The sequence below is a fragment of the Helianthus annuus genome, chromosome 17, assembly GCF_002127325.2.
Source record: "Helianthus annuus cultivar XRQ/B chromosome 17, HanXRQr2.0-SUNRISE, whole genome shotgun sequence".
In the NCBI taxonomy this organism is placed as follows: domain Eukaryota; kingdom Viridiplantae; phylum Streptophyta; class Magnoliopsida; order Asterales; family Asteraceae; genus Helianthus; species Helianthus annuus.
In genome coordinates this window covers 124,319,635-124,341,221 of record NC_035449.2, presented here as the reverse complement: position 1 = coordinate 124,341,221, position 21,587 = coordinate 124,319,635, and the positions used below count along the sequence as shown (strand labels likewise).

Genomic DNA, 21,587 nt, shown 5'->3' with positions numbered 1-21,587 from the left:
GACGATCCGGACTCTTTGCCTGTTGATCACTATGATTAGGTGATCGTTAATTCGTGTTTAGAACTTGATTTGAAGCAGATTTGCAGCCTTAATTTATGAATTTTGTGAAGATTTTAGGGTTTGAGGGATGGGGGTCGCCCCTTTCTTGCTTCTGATCGACCAGACACACCAAGAATGGTGTGTTTGGTGAGTTTTGTCACAATTCAGCATTTAACTTTCCTCTTTGGCAAGTTTAGCCCCTCAATTTTGTTTTATTCTTAAGTTTGTGTGTCTTAACCCTATTGTGAATTATTTCAAGACTTGAACTTAACTAGGTTAAGTTCCTAGTTTGTAAATTCTTGTTTATTAACTCTTTGAATTTTCCAATTTAAGGATTTATATTTTCGGGGTGTTACACCAAAAAACCTAAAAAATCTAAATTTTTTTTTTAAATATTTTTTATGTTAAAATCGCTACTTTTAGTAGCCAAATAATTTTTTTTATAAAAAATATTAAAAAAAAGTAGCGATTTTTTATAAAAAAAATATATAAAAAAATTTTTTGTGTGTTTTTTTAGCTATTTTTATGCATTTTTTGTTGTGTTCACATTGGTTCTCGCCGTTCTCGCAATAAAGGGTGGTTCCTAACGGATCTTTGTCCTATATATATATATATATATATATATATATATATATATATATATAGGTAGAGGATCCTGTAAAAAGTGCTCAAAGTGTGAGAAGTGTATTATAACACTATATAACACCATATAAACACCGTATAACAATGTGTAACACAATGTAATACCATATAACACTTTGTAACACTATATATCATTATATAACAAATATAACACTATAGGTTGTCTGATAGCATGTCTATGATAGATGTATAGTGTTATACTCCCTCCATCCCATTAATAGTGTCCTGTTTTGAATTTTCAAAGTCTTTATTTATAAACTTTGACCTTAAATAATTTTGTTTGTGTTAGATAATACTTGATGAAAGTTATATGATTTGAGTGTGTCTTACAAGTGTTTTTACCGGGTTAATTTTCATCAAGTTTTATATAACACAAAAAATATATAATTAAAGTCAAAGTTTATAAATAAAGACTTTGAAAATTCAAAATAAGACACATTTAATTGGACAGAGGTAGTATTTGTTATATAATGATATATAGTGTTACATAGTGTTATATGGTATTATATGGTGTTACATATTGTTATACGGTGTTTATATGATGTTATATAGTATTATATATAGTGTTATAATACACTTCTCACACTTTAGGCCCTTTTTATACTATCCTTACCCTATATATATATAGAAACGGGTTCAGGAGAGAACGTGAAAAGTGTGAGAACGGTGAGAACGGATCCTGGCCCAACACGTGGCAGGGGGTCCTAATTGTTATGCGGGGGTACGATTGTCCTTTTATACGTTCCCTCCTTATTCGCGTTATAAATCTCTTTCAAATTAAAACTCCAAAGATTTATTGTTAGCTGTTACCTCCTTTGCAAGCCTTCTCAGATCTATGGCGTTTAACGTGGATTATGTTCAACAAAGTAAAATTCGTTGGCGTTTTCTATTTTTCGTTCCAGCAACTCATGCAACAGATATGACGTTTTGTTCTTTTTTCTATGGCGTTTTTTTGTATTATTATTTTTATAATGTGTTGTATGATTTTCAGTAGCGTTATTCAGTTATGCAATTTAATCGCGTTATTAAGCACTGCAATTGGAGTTTTCGATATTAATTTTAATTGTCGTTTACGTTCTAGTGTATTTCTTATGTTTTTACGATCATTGGCGTTTTTCGTCTATTTGATTAGTTTTGAATTTTATTTAGTAGTATTTGTGTATATCAGTTATTACTATTTTGTTATTTTGTGTAAACATTAGTTATGTTAACTTTGGCGTTTTTATTATGATATTATATTTTGTTAATTATTTCTGTTGTTAAGTGTTTTTAATTATTCATCTCATTGCTTTTTTATCATGTCGTTTTTAAATTATGTGTTTATTTTGTCTTGTTTATTATTCAATTAATGGTGTTTTAATGTATAATGTTTTTTCGAGACATCACTCAGTTTTTTCTGATTTTTCTGTTCCTCCTTGTGTTTTCTCAGATGAAGCCTCTTCCTCGAGTCAAAGGCATTGCCCCAAAACTGGATTACCATTTATCATTCTTGACGTCAGTGAAGAATTAAAGCCTAGAAAGGACATGCTATTCTCAAGCCTTGATGATTGTTATTCAATGTATGTTAAGTATGCCAAGGAGTGTGGGTTTTCAGTCAGGAAAGGGACTACAAAGACAAACTCTAAAGGTGTCTTACATATTAAGCATTTCTTGTGTACGAGAGCTGGGGTATATAAGGACAAGAAGGTTGATACGTTGGACCCTAATCAAAAGGAGCGAGTAGTGCGATCTAACTTTTCAAGAGGACTAATTGTGGTGCATTGTTATGTGTAGAATTTGGGGATGGATTTTGGAAGGTGTATAAGTTTGTCGAAGAGCACAATCATGAACTTGTTGAACGTCCTGATAAGCATTTTCTTCCATCTGAACGCCACCTCACTCAGGTCCAGAAGCATGTTATACACAGCAAGTCTAAGCTGAATTCTGGTCTTGTCAAGGCGTTTAATGTTATGAAGACTTGTTTTGGCAGTTTTGAAGACGTGGGCGCAAGCAAAGTTGAATTTAAGAACTATAAGAGGCAAATTAACTTGTTCATAGGGGAATATGACGCTGATATGGTTGTGAAACATTGGAATGAAAAAAAACATTCCCAGCCTAATTTCTCGTATGATTACATCACAGACGACGAGAATCGTTTGAAGGGTCTTTTTTGGTGTGACGATCAAGCCAAACGTAATTACCACGTGTTTGGTGATGTGATTTCGTTTGACGCCACGTATCATTCCAACAAGTAATTTTTTATAATTCAACTTTGTTTTTTGGCGTTTTCTTAATTTACATGCAATGACGTTTTTATATTTTACACGCAATGGCGTTTTATTAGCTTACATGCAATGGCGTTTTACTAGCTTACATGCAATGGCGTTTTATTATTGTTTCATTTCTCATGGCGTTTTCATATGCAGATACTCTATGGTGTTTGTGCCGTTCACTAGTATAGACAATCATCACTGCAATGTTACATTTGGTGCAGCATTGTTGGCGTCTGAAACTGCTGATACGTATATTTGGTTGTTAAGAGTTTTTCTAAAAGTTGTTGGTTCACAACCAAAAGTTGTTGTCACTGACCAAGATCCACCGATGAAAAAGGCTATTTCTGCTGTATTTGTTGACACGAGGCATCGGTTATGCATGTGGCATGTGATGCATAAACTTTCTCTGAAGGTTGTTATACTTTTTTTACCTTTGGCGTTTTAGCATTCAATGCGTTTTAAGATACATGGTGTTTTGTTCCTTGTTTCTGTTTTTAACAAAGTTTTGTCTATTGTTTTTTTATTCATGGCGTTTTCGTGTTATTTATAGGTTGGTGTTAGGCTATGCAATTCCACCAATTTTAAAGAACGTATCTGTGTTGTTGTGTGGACGGGTATTCTCACACCTGAAGAGTTTGAATCAGAATGGGAAGTGGTTATTGCAGAATTCAATTTAGAAGATAATGAGTGGCTATCTGATATTTTTGCACTTAGGGAATCTTGGATCCCTGCATACTGTAGAATGGAGCATATGTCTGGTCTTATGCGAACGACATCCAGGTCGGAGAGTGAGAATCATTTTTTTGGTCAAGTGTGCAATTCGAAAGCTACTTTTGTTGAGTTCATGACGCATTATGAGACTGCAATAGAAGCACAACGTCACACGCATCGTAAAAATGATCATGAATCTCGATACAGAAGACCCCAGTTGAAGAGTTGTTACAAATTGTTGGAAGGGCAAGTGATGTGTGTAAAATGCAACATATAAATTACATCAAATAAGGCATAAAACTAACCCTTTTTTAGTACTAATGTTGGAAAAAGAGTGTTTTTGTCTTCCTTTTGTATTTTTAGGATGAAATGAGCTCAAATTCACAAAAGAATCAAAAAGACAGCTAATTCTAACATAAATACAAGAAAAGGGACAAAAGTGGATTGCCCGAACCCTCAACGGCATCTTCCCAAGCAGAGAAGAGAAAACAGAAGACTGAACACGCCCCGTGCTCAGCCAGCACGGGGCCGTGCCCAAGAAGCAGCAGAAAAGACAAACCTATAGAAGCTTCTATTGCCCACCACGGGGCCGTGTCCAGTGAGCACGGGGGCGTGGCGAAAGTACAGCAGGCGCATTAATTGTAATTGCGAATTACAATTAATGAAGAGAGAGAGTGTCAGACGGGCACGGGGGCATGTCCAGCGGACACGGGGCCGTGCCCAGCCTTCTGTTCAGCCTATAAATAGGAGTGCTTGGTTTCATTTCAACTCATCCCTTGGCACACCACCTCTCTCACACTTCATCCACCACCCACCACCACCATAACACCATCATCCACCACCATCATCCATTGTCCATCATAGAGTGTGTGAGTCGTCTCGGGATCCAAGATTGATCGTAAGAGTTCTTGACAATCAAAGGCCATGTTTGCCTAAGTCTCTTACATCACTTGGTGAAGACAAGTGATTAGTATAATACTTTTTATTTTTAATCTTTTGCACTTTTTATTTGGTTTTGTATTAATGACTTTAATAACTAGTTGCTTATGTTGAAGGTGATCTTTCCTTATCGTTTGTCCGTGGTGCCTTGGCATTATTTTGCTGTCTATATAAAATAAAAGATTTTCACCATTCATATCTCCACGGTCTATATGGAGGTATGTTGGCTACCTGGTCGGGGGTTAAGGGAACGGTTTGGTAAGGGTCTTGCCCTTGTTCTGCGTTTAGAGGTCCTGCAAGGGACCTGGGTCAAATTTAGTAGGATCTCCTTCAATACCCATAGGTATTGGATGGCGGGGATCCAAACTCTTTGACCCCATCATAAGTTAACTACTATTAATACTATAACCCGGCTATTTAGGACTGTATACCTGCTGACTCAGACTACTTAGCCGAGGGTAACGTCACTGCCAAAAGCGGGGCCTACCACAATTTGCATTAATAACTTAATTCATTATCTTCCAATAATCCAACCCTTTAGGATTGTATCCTTGCTAACTCAAACTACTCGGTTGAGGGTAACGTCGCCTTCAAAAGAGGGGCCTACTACAATAACTAAGATAATCTCTTAAACAAGTGTAGAAGTGCGAAAATAATTAAAGGTTATACTAATACACGAGTCAGATCCAAGTGATTCATCTTGTCTATCTGTTTTTATTTTATTTTTATTTTTCAGCATTTAATTAGTTTTTATTTTCTTAGTTTAAAAATCTTTTCTAACTTTTGGATTTGATTAGACGTTGAGGATAAACCGGTACTAAAAGCTCTTGTGTCCTTGGACGACCTCGGTATCTTACCAACACTATACTACGTCCACGATGGGTGCACTTGCCCATATGTGTGTTTAGTGTTAGTGAATATCGTGTTTTATAAATTTAAAACTTGGCTAAAGGTGTAAAAAGGGCTTAATTATACATTAAAAATATATAACACCTCGCACACATCAAGTTTTTGGCGCCGCTGCCGGGGACACAAGGATTTTAAGAAAGCTTAAAATCGACGGCCTAATCAGTTTTTCAAAACCTTTTTAAAACGCGCGCACATTTTTCTGCATTTTAGTTTAGTTTGCATTTACAGTAGCCTGAACACAGGGCCGTGCTCGCTGAACATGCCCCCGTGCTGCATATTTTTAGTTAGATACCCAGATACAGAGTCTGAACACGGGGTCGTGCTCACTGAACACGCCCCCGTGCTCAACGTGACCAGTAACTTTAATTAAAACGCCCAGATACAGATCCTGACCACGGGGCCGTGTTCACTGAACACGGGGCCGTGTCCAGCTTCTGTTTCCATCATTATTTTTGTTTTCTGGTCCCGAGACTCAGTTGTGGTCTGCTGAGTGATTCTTATGGATCAATACTCAGGAGGTTACAACTACACCTATGATGAGGATGATTATAGGAGTATTATTGCACTAATTGTCGTAACACACGCTCGGTTCAATATAATAACTCATATCAACCATCCAATTCATACAACCATTATGAGGAGCCCAGGTACGAGCCATCAACTTCATACACACCATATGAAGACCAAAGGTATGAACCTCCTCCCTCATACTCATATTTTGATGAACCAAGGTATGAGCCTTCACACTCATACTTTGAAAACTCAAGATATGAGCCACCACCTTCATACTCTTATTATGAGGAACCATGGCGTGAACAACCCACCTCATATGAGTACTATGAAGAACAAAGTTTCGACCCTTATCCATCATATACTTACAATGAAGAACAATGGTCTGAACCATCTACTTCATATGGGTACTATGAGGAACCAAGGATCGAACAACCGGATTCAAGCTTCGAGGATCCCAATTCTTTTTCTCTCACCGAAGTGACCAATAGGATATTAGAACACATTAAAACTATCGAACGTTGCATAAAAGAATCTCGCGCAAGGGAAGAGGAGTCCCGCGCAAGAGAAGAATTAAATTGTAATAATAACGTAGAGATAGTTGAAAATGTAAAAGTGGAAGAACAAGAAAGTGAAAAACCAACACATGAGTTAAACAACGAAAAAGGAGAGTCCGATAATGTTAAAATTCAAGAAGAGTCTAATTTTGAAGAAATTAACCTCTTGTCACCTACTTTCGAAAATCATTGTTTAGTAACCCCTCATGCCAAGTTTTTAAAAGAGTTAAACACTAGTGCTAAAATCAAAGAAATGGTAAGTGTTAAGTTGACTAATGATCAAACCTCGCTAATAAAAGAAGATCCTTTTGAAATTAACATTACACCGGTTCCATGTTTCTTTCAAAATTCATTTATTAGTAATATCACCATTGATAAAGATCTTTGTGTTAACATAATGCCTAACTACATTTTTGAAAAATTAAGTATTAGTGATTTTGCTCCGCTTCAAATACCCATTTTTCTATCCGATCGGAAAGTGCTAAAATCAATCGGTGTAGTTGAAGATGTTTTGGTTCAAACAAATCAAATGGTAATCCCAACCGACTTTGTCATCCTCGATGACGCTTCTTTAGTCTTGGGAAAACCTTTTGTACAAACTCATAAAGCTTTGAAAAACCGGAAATTCAACAATCTACCTCTTCAGTTAGGGGCATTCAAAAGGAGCATAGATCTTGAGCGTTCAATGAAATATCCTTTTGGCAATAATGACCCCCTAATTGAAGATGAAGCTGAACCACCCGATACAACTAAAGAAGATGACCACTTTGTTGAAGAAGAAATCGCCATAGAATAAACCTTTAAGGTTCTTGATCTAGATGAGCCACAAAATAAGGTGTCTTCTAAAGACCCACCCATTGAGCTCAAAGAACTTCCTAAAGGTTTGGAATATGCTTTTCTAGACAAGGATGGTAGTTTACCTGTAATTATTTCTTCTAAATTAAGTAACATAGAAAAAGAGAAATTAGTTAATCTTCTTAAAAAACACAAAAACGCGATCGCTTGGAAGCTTGTAGATATTAAAGGAATAAGTCCTTCCATGTGCACGCACAAAATTTTAATGAATGATGACTACAAAACAGTAATTCAACCACAACGAAGAGTAAATCCCAATGTACAAGAAGTGGTTAAAAATGAAGTCATCAAGCTACTTGACGCTGGACTAATCTATCCTATCTCCGATAGTCCGTGGGTGAGTCCCGTCCAAGTAGTCCCAAAGAAAGGAGGTATGACGGTAGTAACTAATGAGAAAAATGAACTAATACCAACAAGGACCGTCACAGGATGGAGAGTTTGTATAGATTATAGACGATTAAATGAAGCAACAAGGAAAGACCACTTTCCTTTGCCCTTCATTGATCAAATGTTAGAACGACTATCCGGTCATAAATTTTACTGTTTCTTAGATGGTTTTTCAGGTTACTTTCAAATACCGATAGCACCAGAAGACCAAGAGAAAACAACTTTCACATGCCCCTATGGAACTTTCGCCTATCGACGCATGCCATTCGGTCTATGTAATGCACCTGCAACATTCCAACGTTGTATGGTAGTCATTTTCCATGATATGATAGAAAAGACAATGGAAGTCTTCATGGACGACTTTTCTATCTTTGGGGACTCATATGACCAATGCCTCGATAATCTTGAACGAATGCTATCCCGATGTGAGGAAACTAACCTCGCCCTTAACTGGGAAAAATGCCATTTCATGGTAACGGAGGGAATAGTACTCGGTCACAAAATCTCAAGTGAAGGAATGGAAGTCGATCGAGCAAAAATAGAAACTATTTCTCGATTACCTCCACCATCCTCCGTGAGAGCAATCAGAAGTTTCTTAGGGCATGCCAGATTTTATAGAAGGTTTATCAAGGACTTTTCAAAAATTTCAAGACCTTTAACAAAATTACTTGAAAAAGATGCACCTTTCATCTTTGACAAGGAATGCAATCAAGCATTTCTAACCCTCAAGGAAATGCTAGTCAATGCACCTATCATGATAGCGCCTGATTGGAAATTTCCTTTCAAAATCATGTGTGATGCAAGTGACTTTGCCGTTGGAGCAGTCTTGGGACAAAGAAAAGAAAAGCATTTCCACCCAATTTGTTATGCTAGTAAAACGCTTAACGATGCACAAGAAAATTACACAACTACAGAGAAAGAATTACTAGCTGTGGTGTTTGCTTTTGATAAATTCCATTCTTACCTTGTTCTTTATAAAACTATAGTCTATACAGACCATGGAGCTATCAGGTACCTCTTCAAGAAACAAGACGCAAAACCCCGTTTGATCAGATGGATTCTACTCCTCCAAGAATTCGACATCGAAATCAAGGACAAAAGAGGAGCAGAAAACACTGCTGCAGATCATCTTTCACGCCTAGAAGACCCATCTTTGGAAGCGACCAGGGATGAGCAAATCAACGAAAAATTTCCCATAGAGTCCTTGGAGATGATGGAGAGTAGACAAGAACCATGGTATGCCGACTATGCTAATTATCTAGCTAGCGGTATAGTCACCAAAGGATGGCCGCATCACCAAAGAAAGAAATTCTTTACTGATGTAAAGCATTACTTTTGGGAAGACCCTTATCTTTTCAAAATGTGTGCCGACCAGCTCATCCGAAGGTGCGTCCATGGTAATGAAGCACGAAGAATTCTCCGTCACTGTCATGAAGGTCCATACGGAGGACATCATGGTGCCGCTAGTACCGCATGAAAGGTATTTGATTCAGGATTTTATTGGCCAACCATTTACAAGGATGCGCAAAACCTTGTAAAGACATGTGATGCTTGCCAAAGATCAGGTAATATTTCTTCCAAAAACGAAATGCCTCAAAACGGCATTCTCGTTTGTGAAATTTTTGATGTGTGGGGACTCGATTTTATGGGACCTTTCCCACCGTCAAAAGGAAACAAATATATACTTGTGGCAGTCGATTATTTGTCTAAATGGGCGGAGGCTGAAGCTCTTCAACAAATGATGGAAGAGTAGTGGTAAAATTTCTGAAAAAATTATTTTCTCGTTTTGGGACACCAAAAGCTTTGATCAGTGATAGAGGTACCCATTTTTGCAATCATCAAATCGAAAAAATATTGACAAGGTATGGGGTCTATCACCGGGTCTCAACGGCGTATCACCCTCAAACAAATGGGCAAGCCGAAGTGACTAACCGAGGTTTAAAACGAATACTTGAAAAAACCGTAGGTTTAAATAAAAGGGAATGGGCCGACAAATTGGACGATGCTTTATGGGCCTTTCGGACTGCATATAAAACCACTATAGGCACAACCCCATATAAGCTCGTCTATGGAAAAAGCTGTCACTTGCCAGTAGAAATAGCTCACCGAGCCTACTGGGCAATAAAAAATGTAAACTTAGACTTAGAAACTGCCGGTAAAAATCGATTTTGTCAAATGAATGAATTAGACGAATTAAGGAACTATGCATATTCTAACTCCGAAATTTATAAAGAAACAATGAAAAATTTACATGATAAATACATTAAGTCTAATGAATTTCGGGTAGGAGATCAAGTTCTATTGTTTAATTCACGACTTCGATTATTTCCTGGAAAACTAAAATCTAGGTGGTCAGGACCTTTTTCCGTCACCCATATTTTTCCTCACGGTGCAGTAGAAATTAAACCTCGAAATGGGATACCATTTAAAGTCAATGGCCAACGGCTGAAACCCTACCGAGGATCCATTGAGGATGAAGAAGAGGAGATCTCGCTTCAAACGGTTGACGAATGAAAAGCATCCATATCATACCCGACATGTTACGAACGAGTGAGTATACATCAAAAACCGGTAAGTCTTCTAACCAATTTTTGGAAAAAGGGGCATGCACACGAGCACAAAAAAAAAAAATTTAGCTCGGCACGGGGCCGTGTCCGCTGGACACGGGGCCGTGTCGAGGCAACTGTCGGGATAAAACCCTCTTTTCATAACAGTTACCTCATTCCACACGCCCCGTTTTGCCGAAAACGCTCTGGTTCCAGGCGATTTTCCGCAGATTTTCGACGTCACTCCCACGTTTAACAACATCAAGGTATGATTCTATCATCATTAGTAGTTAGATTAGTTACTTGCATGTAGTTAAACATCAAAAATTTGGGGAAAAATCTAGGGTTCTTCAAGTTCATCCGGATCGAACTTCGAATTTTTGATGCAATCTGTTAGTAGTAGTTTAGATTAGTGTAGTAGGAAGTAAATATACATGTATTGTTGATAGATTCGTCTAATTTCTTATTAAAACCTCAAACCCTTGTTTTTGAACCGAAAAAGATGAAATTGGAAGGGTAAACGGTTTGTTTTGGAAAAAACGACACTTAGGGTTTCATTTTCGGGGGAAACCACAACTACTTGGCTAAAAATTTTCAAGTTTTCGGAACCGGGACGAAAAATGAAGTTTTTGGGTTACAGACGCCTGGACACGGGGCCGTGCCCGCTGAACACGGGGCCGTGTCCAGCCTACTGTTTGCAGTTTCTTTAAGAATTTCTTTGTTTCGTACTAACTGTTGGTGTATTCTTTCAGATGGCAAAGTTCACAAGGTTCAATGCAAGCGAACTCGATGCTAGGGCAAGATATGAAATACTTCAAACAAGACCCGAGGAGTACCCTAGGCGAGCATGCACGTATCTGTTAACCATGGTGAACCAGCTAGACCGATTCAACAACATCGTGACAGGGCCACTAGCAGTTGCATTGAACACTCGGCTTCGGTCGGTGCATCAATGCACCATGGAGTTTTACAGTACTTTCACTTTCAATTCGAGGTGTGACCCGTTTGACAATGAAGGGGTCGCATTCCGATGTGGCGGGACAAAGTACTCGATCTCCATGGCACAGTTTGGAGCTATAATAGGACTGTACGGTGAAGAGGAATCGGGAAATGAGGAAAATACTGGAGGATTACGAGACTTAGATGAAAATGAACGTCAAGCCGCATGGGCCCAAATCGGTGAAGGAATCTACAACCCTAGCAGCACCAAGAGTACCAAACTGAGGGACCCGCTCTACCGCTACATTCACAGGCTCCTCACCTACTCTCTTAACCAACGTCACCACAGTAGTGGCGTTGTAGGGTTGAAAGATTTGGTTGTCCTTCACTGCATCCACAACCGGAAGCCTCTCGATGTTCCATATCTCCTGTTACGAAACATGCATCTCAATCGCCTTGCTCGCGCTCCAACACCTATCGTCTTCGGGGGGTGGGTGTACCATCTTTTCAAGCATTTCACAAGAATTCCGAGGTCCTTTGAAAGAAGTCCATGGTCGGGACGAGTTGATTACCATATTTGCCGAGCCATGAACTTACTTTATGAGGCGGAAGACGGGACGGTGAGTTTCCAAAGAGCACAAGGCTATGCATGGAATCCGCAGGAGGCCCTAGTTCTTCACGCACCACCTCCCCACTACCAATACCAACCAGATGGCGATCTGGGTCAATCCTCCTCACAAGGAGGCGGTTTTCCTAACTTTCAAAGCTTACATGATCTTTTTCAGGAAAACCTCATGTGTACCAGGAACACCTACAACCTCGCCAACAACACATACCACCGGGTTGGTGCTGTTGAACGCAACATCAATGATATACAAGACGATATCAGCAGCATCCGGGAGTATATGGCAGGGCATGGGGATGGAGGTGAGGATAGCGATGAAGACATGGAGTAGGAGGTTTGAAGGAACAAGGAGCGGGTTGATGGTGAGCCCACAGGTTTAAGTACCCTTTTCTATCAAACAGTTTATGGCCTGCGTGCCAAATGTTGAACAATTTACTTTCCTTGACTACTTTTAATTTCTGTTTTATTTTTCTTTTACTTTATGCTTGAAGACAATTAACTATGGTAATGTAGGATGTTTATGTTGCTTGGTGTGGTATTAAGTGATGAAACAGGTACAAACGAAGGCTTGGAGTGCTAAACCTTAGCACTTAAAGGCCCAAAATGGAGAAACCGGGGGAAGAAACCTGTTTTTCAGGCTTACAGACTGTCCACACGGGGACGTGCCCAGCCGACACGCCCCCGTGTTCACCTCCCAGACCTGCTGTTTGGTTACTGTCCTGCAAATTTTTGCCAGACACGGGGCCGTGTCTAACCAACACGCCCCCGTGTTCACCTTTTGTAAGTTTTGGTTACTGGCAGTTCACCACGGGGTAGTGTCCAGCGGACACGGGGCCGTGTCCAGACTGCCAGTAACATAAATCTTTGCTTTTTAACACCACATTACACATCCAATCAACCTAAAAACTTATTTTTGGGACATATTGAGGACAATGTGTAATTTAAGTGTGGGGGGGAAGCTAACACCTCGAAATTTTGCAAGTCCTAACAACAAGCCTTACACAAAACTCTGTTGGAACCGCTAAACACCCCAAATTTTTTCAAAAATTTTCATTTTTTTTACTTGTCTAAAGTTTAAGTTAGGAATCCTAAGATTAATAAGGTTATATTTTTACAATTTTACAACCGAGAGCGTCGTGATAACAAGAACCAACATAAGAAAATTATGAAACGGCATAACAAGCTTAGTTAAAATTTGATTATATATGCTCGATCACATAAAAACCCGTTCCCACAAAAGTGAGTTTTGAGGCTTTATTGAGCATACAAATTCACATCTTTAGACTAAATGCTCATTTTTCGTTTCTTGTGTGAAATAGCCGCTTGGTTCTTACAACTCTAGAACTTGCCACGACGATTCATTCCCAGTCCTTACCAACTTAAACCCAAGTAAGTAAATGATGGAGGCATTAGGACTAACCTTTTTTCTTTCTACACCATTATTTTTCAACTTTTTTTACCACCTACCCAAAATCCCCCTAGTTAACCCCTTTGAGCCTAAACCTTTCATTTCTTTACCCTAAAACCCTTTTTACCCACCAAAAACCCTTTTTATTTTTTCACCCTTTATTTTAGTAACAAGCTCGGTTTTTCGTAAGCTCGGTTTTTTTTGTGCTATCAAAAAAAAAAAATGATGAATGATGAAGTTAAAAACAAACAAAGCTATGAAAAGAAAAGCTTGTTTGGAGAAATACTTCAAAATAAAAAGTCACTAAAAACAAAGTGTTTTACGAAAACCGACGCTTTTTACGCTTTTCGCCCTTTTACTAACCACAAACCCAACCACCCACCTTTAGCCCAAGCCTAACCCTTCACCCAAAAAGTCCTCTTGATATTTACAAAGGTATATAGTTAAAAAGGAGGAGGATTGATTGCTTGGCAAGCTTATGGTAGGAATAAGTTCCATGCCGCTCTCGAGTGATTCACTAAAAAAAAAAATACACCTTTGGCCGAGTGTTGAGTGATTTCTCCCGTGAGGTATGTGAACTTGTATATAAATGAAATTTTAAAAAGGCATGCTAAGCCTAAATAAGTAATTTCTCTTATGAAACGTTCTAAATAAATCATAACGAATAGGATTGTAAATAAATAAAAATAAAACCCCAAAAGATCTTGGATTCCCGACACTCTATGACAAGCCAAAAACCTTCTCTTCTACCCATTCCATTTGAGAGTGTAAGCCACATATTTAAAGAGTTTTGCTTGAGGACAAGCAAAAGTTCAAGTGTGGGGGTATTTGATGTGTGTAAAATGCAACATATAAATTACATCAAATAAGGCATAAAACTAACCCTTTTTGAGTACTAATGTTGGAAAAAGAGTGTTTTTGTCTTCCTTTTGTATTTTCAGGATGAAATGAGCTCAAATTCACAAAAGAAGCAAAAAGACAGCTAATTCTAACATAAATACAAGAAAAGGGACAAAAGTGGATTGCCCGAACCCTCAACGGCATCTTCCCAAGCAGAGAAGAGAAAACAGAAGACTGAACACGCCCCATGCTCAGCCAGCACGGGGCCGTGCCCAAGAAGCAGCAGAAAAGACAAACCTATAGAAGCTTCTATTGCCCACCACGAGGCCGTGTCCAGTGAGCACGGGGGCGTGGCGAAAGTACAGCAGGCGCATTAATTGTAATTGTGAATTACAATTAATGAAGAGAGAGAGTGTCAGACGGGCACGGGGGCGTGTCCAGCGGAAGAAATCAAACGGAAAGAATCCGATAAGAGTCCCTGTAAGTTATAAATCCAAAGGTTCTGGTTCTCGGAAGCGCCTGAAATCTAACCAGGAGATAGCAATCGACAAAAAGAAATCAAAGTCGAAACCCGGGGCCAAAGAAAGACAGTGTCAGAACTGCAAAGCCTATGGTCACTACGCATCAACATGCAAACAGACCGTAATTAAAAGAAGATCGACAAGGTCTTCGAGAGCTAGTGAAGAGTAGTTTGGCGTTTTGTATTTGTCATTCTTATAGAACACATACAGATGGTCTTTGAGAGCCAGTGTAGAGTAGTTTGGCATTTTTTTTTATTTCAATGCTATAGAACACAGAGATTTCCCAGTTTGGCGTTTTTTTGCATCTTTTTCTTTTTTCTATCTCTTTTTTCATAACATGCTACTTCGAAGTTAAATAACAAACAATATAAGATCGGGCAAGGAAATCAAACGCCAAAAAAAAGCAATAACGCTACTAAATTAAACTTCCATAAACTTCTATTTTTGGTCGTGCTAAACTCAATAATGTTTTGCTGAACGAAATGGATAACATTGTTAATCCTCAGTCAAGAAAGATGTGTAACAATGTTATCCATCTTGTTTAGCTAAACTTTATAGAGAACAAAAGCAGAATCTCCATGAAATGGCTTTTTTGAAGTTTTGTGGTATTTGTATGTTTTGGTGTTTATATTGAGAAAATAGTGTATATCAAAGAAACATGGATTTGAATCTTTGAAATTTTGTTTTTTTTTGGCGTTTATAAGATGAATGGTATAGAGGAAAATATAGGTTTTTGTGATTTTGGTGTAGATTTTAGTAATTCTGAGACTTTGTTTATATAGGAAGTTTTTGGCGCGTATTTTAGGCGCGATTTTTATTGTAGTAAATGCTAGTAATAAAGTTCCGTCGTTTTAGTACTGTTTGTTCAGCTTTATCGGTTAAAAACAAAGTTTGGCGTTTTGTATCTATGGCGTTATATTATGATGAAGTGTGCTATAGGAGGGATTTAAATAGCGTGAGTTTGGCGTTTTATCTTAAGTCAAAAGACCCTTTTACCCTTAATGAAGCGCGCTAGATTAATAAAAGTGATTTTATTTACGAAAATGCCACCGCGTCATCTAGTTCATAGATTGTTTTGATCTGACGATCCATAAGCATTCTCTCCGTTCTCACACCTTTGAGCGTTTTCTCTAAATCCTGACCCTGTATATATATATATATATATATATATATATATATACAAGTAGGGTGGGGTTCTAGAGTGAACACTAGCGTGTTTGCGAACTGAGTGAACAAATCTTGGCCATTGATCTACACATGTGTATGGCCAGGATTAGTTCACTCAGTTCGCAAGCTACACTAGTGTTCACTCTTGACCCTAATCCTATATATATATATATATATATATATATATATATATATATATATATATATATATATAGGGGACCGCGAATAAAATGAGAACCACCTCGAGTTGTAAGAACCGTGAGAACTACACCGTACGGGGCGAGGTGGACCATTTTTTTTCATAAACGTAGATGCGTGTATTATAAACACATTTGTAAAAAAATTCAAAAAAAATGTCGTGTGTGTAGTTTTGAGCACCACATGTTTGTGTTTACGGGTACCGTAAATCTTGCCGGAAAATTTACGGTACCCGTTAACACAAACTTGTGGTGCTCAAAACTACACACACGACATTTTTTTTTTTGAATTTTTTTTACAAATGTGTTTATAATACACGAATCTACGTTTATGAAAAAAAATTTTGGTCCAACTCGCCCCGGATCAAGTAGTTCTCACGGTTCTTACAACTGGAGGTGGTTCTTATTTTAGCGCTATATATATAGAGGCCGGTTAACATACAATAGGGCTTATCGTACATTACGTATGCGATAACCACAGCCGTCAGATCTTCATCTCCCATTCGATTTCATACATCCATGCGAATTGTACGAACTGTGCGAATTCAATCTTCCACATGCGATTTTCTCCATCTACACACCCCATGCCATTTTTTCACATTACCCCATGCTAACCATTTTTTCACATGTGATATTCAATCTTCCATATGCGATTCTACACACCCCATGCCATTTTTCACATTACCTCATGCTAGCCATTTTTTCACATGCGATATTCAATCTTCCACATGCGATTCTACACACCCCATGCCATTTTTCACATTACCCCATTCTAGCCATTTTTTCACATGCGATATTCAATCTTCCACATGTGATTCTACACACCCCATGCCATTTTTCACATTACCCCATGCTGCCATTTTTTCACATGCGATATTCAATCTTGCACATGCGATTTTGTCAATCTACACACCCCATGCCATTTTTCATACTACCTCATGCTAACCATTTTTTCACATGCGATATGTATTGAATTTGCACCAGATCCGCACATGATCGAACGGCTGGGATGATCGCGTACGTATCGTACGATAAGCGCATTTGTATTTTACACTTTACCCATATATATATATATATACCCATATATATATATATATATATAAAATACAAATGCGCTTATCATACGATACGTACGCGATCATCCCAACCGTACGATCTGGTGCGAATTCAATCTTCGCATGTTATAAAAATCCAAATGAAATCGCATGGCTTTAAAATGCAATGAAATCAAATGTTTTGAAATCCCATGCAAATGAAATCGCATGTGAAAAAATGGCTAGCATGGAGTGATGTAAAAAATGGCATGGGGTGTGTAGATGGACAAAATCGCATGTGGAAAATTGAATATCACATGTGAAAAAATGACTAGCATGGGGTAATGTAAAAAATGGCATGGGGTGTGTAGCTTGACAAAATCGCATGTGGAAGATTGAATATCGCATGTGAAAAAATGGTTAGCATGGGGTAATGTGAAAAATGGCATGGGTGTGTAGATGGACAAAATTGCACGTGGAATATTAAATTCGCACCAGATCGTACGGCTGGGATGATCACGTACGTATCGTACGATATATATATATATATATATATATATATATATATATATATATATATATATATATATATATATATATATATATATATAGTGGAAGGTTCAAATGAGAAGAAATTTTTTGTAAGAAGAATAAAGAATAAGTTTCAACCAATAAGAATGCTTTATTTTCCTTCATTTATTATTTGCATTTAATTTTAATGTAAGGGTATATTTGTAAAGTTACATAGATCATTAATATCTAGTCTTTCTTTTTAATAGCTAACTATATTAAATTTGTAACTTATTTTCAAAAAATATATATTTTTTCAAAAATAAAAAAATAATAATTTAGAGTGTAGTATAAATTACTAGGTGTGTAGGATAAATTTAAGCATGTGTTGGATAATTTTCGAAATGTGTAGGATAATTTTTTATGTGTGTAGGCAATGAAAATTAGTGTAGAGAATAATAGTCTTTATGAGTAATTAATTACTTAAAGATTGTAATAAATGAGATTATAGAATAACTACTTAATATTTTACAATTGTACCCTTTGTTCTTTTTCTTCTCAACTAAATTTTGTTCTCAAATGAACCTCCCCCTATATATATATATATATATATATATATATATATATATATATATATATATATATATATATAGGGTCGGGATTTAGAGAAAACGGTAGAAAGTGTCAGAACGGTGAGAACGCATATGGATCGTCCGATTAAAACAATCTATGGACTAGATTGGCGCGGTGGCGTTTTCGTAAATAACATCAATTTTATTACGTGGACGCGCCTCATTAAGGGTAAAAAGGTCTTTACACTTCTATACCAAAACGCCATACTGATGAATGAAACGCCATTACGGACCAAAACACATCCCTATATAAACAAAACATCCCAGACATAAAAACACACCCCCAGAACGAAATGCCATATTTTCTACTATATACCATTCATCTTACAAACTTCAAAATCCCTAAAACATCAAACACAACTACTCAAAAAACGCCATATTTTCTACTATATGCCATTCATCTTAGAAAACACCAAAACACTCAAACATCAAAAGATTACAAAAAATCGATGGTTCTTTCAGATACACTATTTCCTAAGCAAAACGCCGAAAATGCCAAATATCGTTTCTTGTATATTCAAATATTGTTCTACGCCAAAGTTTCGGATAATGCATTCTTCCCTGAGGTGCTGTGACTCAAATAACATTTTGCTGCATGAGATGGACAAATCATAAACAAAAAGATGCTGGTGTCAGACTTATGTCATTTTTTGTGTTTTGTTATTGATGAATATTATAATGGCATGAAAAGACGAATGACACTGATGAGTTGTTTGAAGATACATATTCAAAAAAAAAAAAACACTCATGTCATTTTGTCTTTCCAAACGGCCACAAAAACACAAGCATGGCTAAGCCAAACCACCAGCGAACATTGTCACACCTGACTTTTGCGGAAGCGTGGTTATTTGGTGTGACTTCTTAATACCATAGCAATCAATCATACCAATGCTATATGATAAAAACATGAGATGTTCATCCATTAATAAAGTTTAGAAAATACTACAACATACTTGTCTTGAAAACATCGACACCAAAATAAGTTACAAACTATAACATGTTTAACTGAGTTCATAAAGACTCCACAAAAGACTTTAAATAAAACCTGAGTTTAGAATCATGTATCCCGTCCAGGAATAGGATACACCCCCTAAACTCAACAACCATGGATAACAACTTTTATTTATGGGTAGCTTGAAACACATGCAACACTTGCCAGATCCACTAGTTTCCTGAAATACATGTAGTTTAAAAATATCAACAAAAGTTGAGCGAGTTCATGTGTAAGTGTATGAATAAACCATTAAAGTATGTCTGTCTGTATGTTTGTCCATGGTATGTAGCAATAAGGAAAAACAGATCACCAATGGGTTGCAAAGCCAATGGTATGTGTGAAATGGTGCAGGAAGACTCAAACCTAGCAAATTTGTTACCGGGCCTCCGGCTGGAAGACATAGTCACCCTATGGGCCACCCTGGTCCCCATGGGTGTGGGCTCGCTACACCCAAATAGATCTATCACTCATGTCCCTCGGTTCTACAACGAGGATTAATGGCCTTAAGTGTTATGCCCACCTTTCACATGATCAAGCAGTAAAGCCTCCTTAAGCTATTCATACCATGTATAAGACGTTTGTAATAATTGTAACATGTATTTCATCCCCTAGTATAAAACGGAAAACAGTTAAAAGAAAAGGGGTGTGTAGCTTGACAATATATATATATATATATATATATATAACTTATTTGTCAAATTAACGTATTCCAAGAAAATATATATTCTTCCTCAAAAATCATATATTTTCTAAATATACTAGGAAAATATATTTTTATCTCCCAAAAATAATATATCTTCTTTTTGTCGAAAATATGATATAACTTGGCAATATGTACAAAAATCATGTTTTCACTTCTTTGGTTTCCAAAATAATGTTTGCCAAAAAATATATTGTAATGGTATTTTCCGGAATATTTCATAAGTTATGTTTTTGCGTTCGGTTTCACAATATCAAGTGTGTAACTTATATATTCATTCCTTGATATTCTTGGTATTACTTTGGATTTGTAAATTCCCTGGTATTTGTTAAGTTATATTATTTTACCCTAAAATAATATAACTATTCCACAAAGTATACAAATACTCACACAAGTGTCTTTAGTATAAAATGTATATTCTAAATATATATTTATCCATTTTTATTTACAAAAACCAACCTCCGATACTTTGTATTTTTGTAACAAATCCTATGGCAAAGTTTATATTGTAAAACATAGTTTAAAACATACTTGAAAACACTTGTTTAGAAAATATTTTCTAAGTGTTTGTATTTTTAGAAAATTTCGCCATAGTTTCCTTTGAAAATGGATGTGTCCATGCTATTTAAGCATATCATTTTCTTTTCAAAAATCATCACACAATAATCAACAATCAACTATAAACAATAATATACTTATCAAGTGTTAAAACTATACAACTTTCATAACAACGTGAACTTGATCTTTTCACAAAAACTTGTAGTAACTTGGTAAAGTGTTTAGTAGGTTTAGTTACCCTTTAAAGTGTGTTTATTCCTTTAAAAATCTCATTCTTAAAGAAACCAGGTGTTTACAACTTGTAACCACATTTTACAAAAATGTTTATTTATAATATCTTCTTGTTTCTCTAGTATTTCTACACTTATTTTTCTACTAAAAATAGTGTAGGTTTAAGTAAAAAACCATGATCTTCTAAAAATCATATTTTGAACTTGGTTTTCTTGGAAAATCATTCATAAATCTTGAATCTATAAGTTTACTAGCTTACTTTGTTTATTATTTTTCAAGAAACCATTTCATTTATCAAGTTCATGTTTTCACAAGAAGATGATCATCCTATGTTGTTACATAATCATCCTCCCACTTGCTAGATTATGTGTTTAATCACCATCTAGCAAGCTTCATGTGATGATTAACATCATCATCTCAAGAAATCAACAAGCAAGCATCATACATATACTAAACAACATCATTTCATCCGTATTTCATCTTATGTTAAGCTTTATGTTCAAGATTCAAGTGTATGTCGTTTAGTGATCTTATGATTTTCAACATAATGCATCTTTCAACCAATCAAAATAGAAGTAAACAAAGGTCAAGAGAGTCTTACTACTAGCTTTAAGCTAGGGAAGAACACTAGTTGATGATGAAGACAAAAGTGGTGGATAAAAGCTAATGATGGAGGTCCTTCAAGTTCTTCAAGCACCAAGCCTTCTAATCTTGCACCTTACACCTTGTGATAACCTTGAAATGGATGGAACAAGACTTGATGATGGTGGTGGTGTGTGGAAGGGGGTCGGCAGAGAGGGAGGGAGAGTGTATGAGGGAGGTGAGTTGTGGTGAAGGTGAAGATGCTTATGTTCTTATAATCCTCTAATCCCTATTACCCAATG

The 21,587-nt window shown here is 36.8% G+C and overlaps 1 protein-coding gene across 1 annotated transcript; it reads left to right on the top strand.

Moving 5' to 3' along the window:
• The first annotated feature begins 1,516 nt into the window (after positions 1 to 1,516).
• LOC110924777 (protein FAR1-RELATED SEQUENCE 5-like) lies at positions 1,517 to 18,063 on the top strand. The gene is made up of 5 exons (XM_022168768.1): positions 1,517 to 1,547; positions 2,455 to 2,911; positions 3,087 to 3,345; positions 3,484 to 3,894; positions 18,022 to 18,063. Exons 1-5 carry the CDS (start codon positions 1,517 to 1,519, stop codon positions 18,061 to 18,063), a joined length of 1,200 nt encoding a protein of 399 aa, XP_022024460.1.
• Positions 18,064 to 21,587: the final 3,524 nt, after the last annotated feature.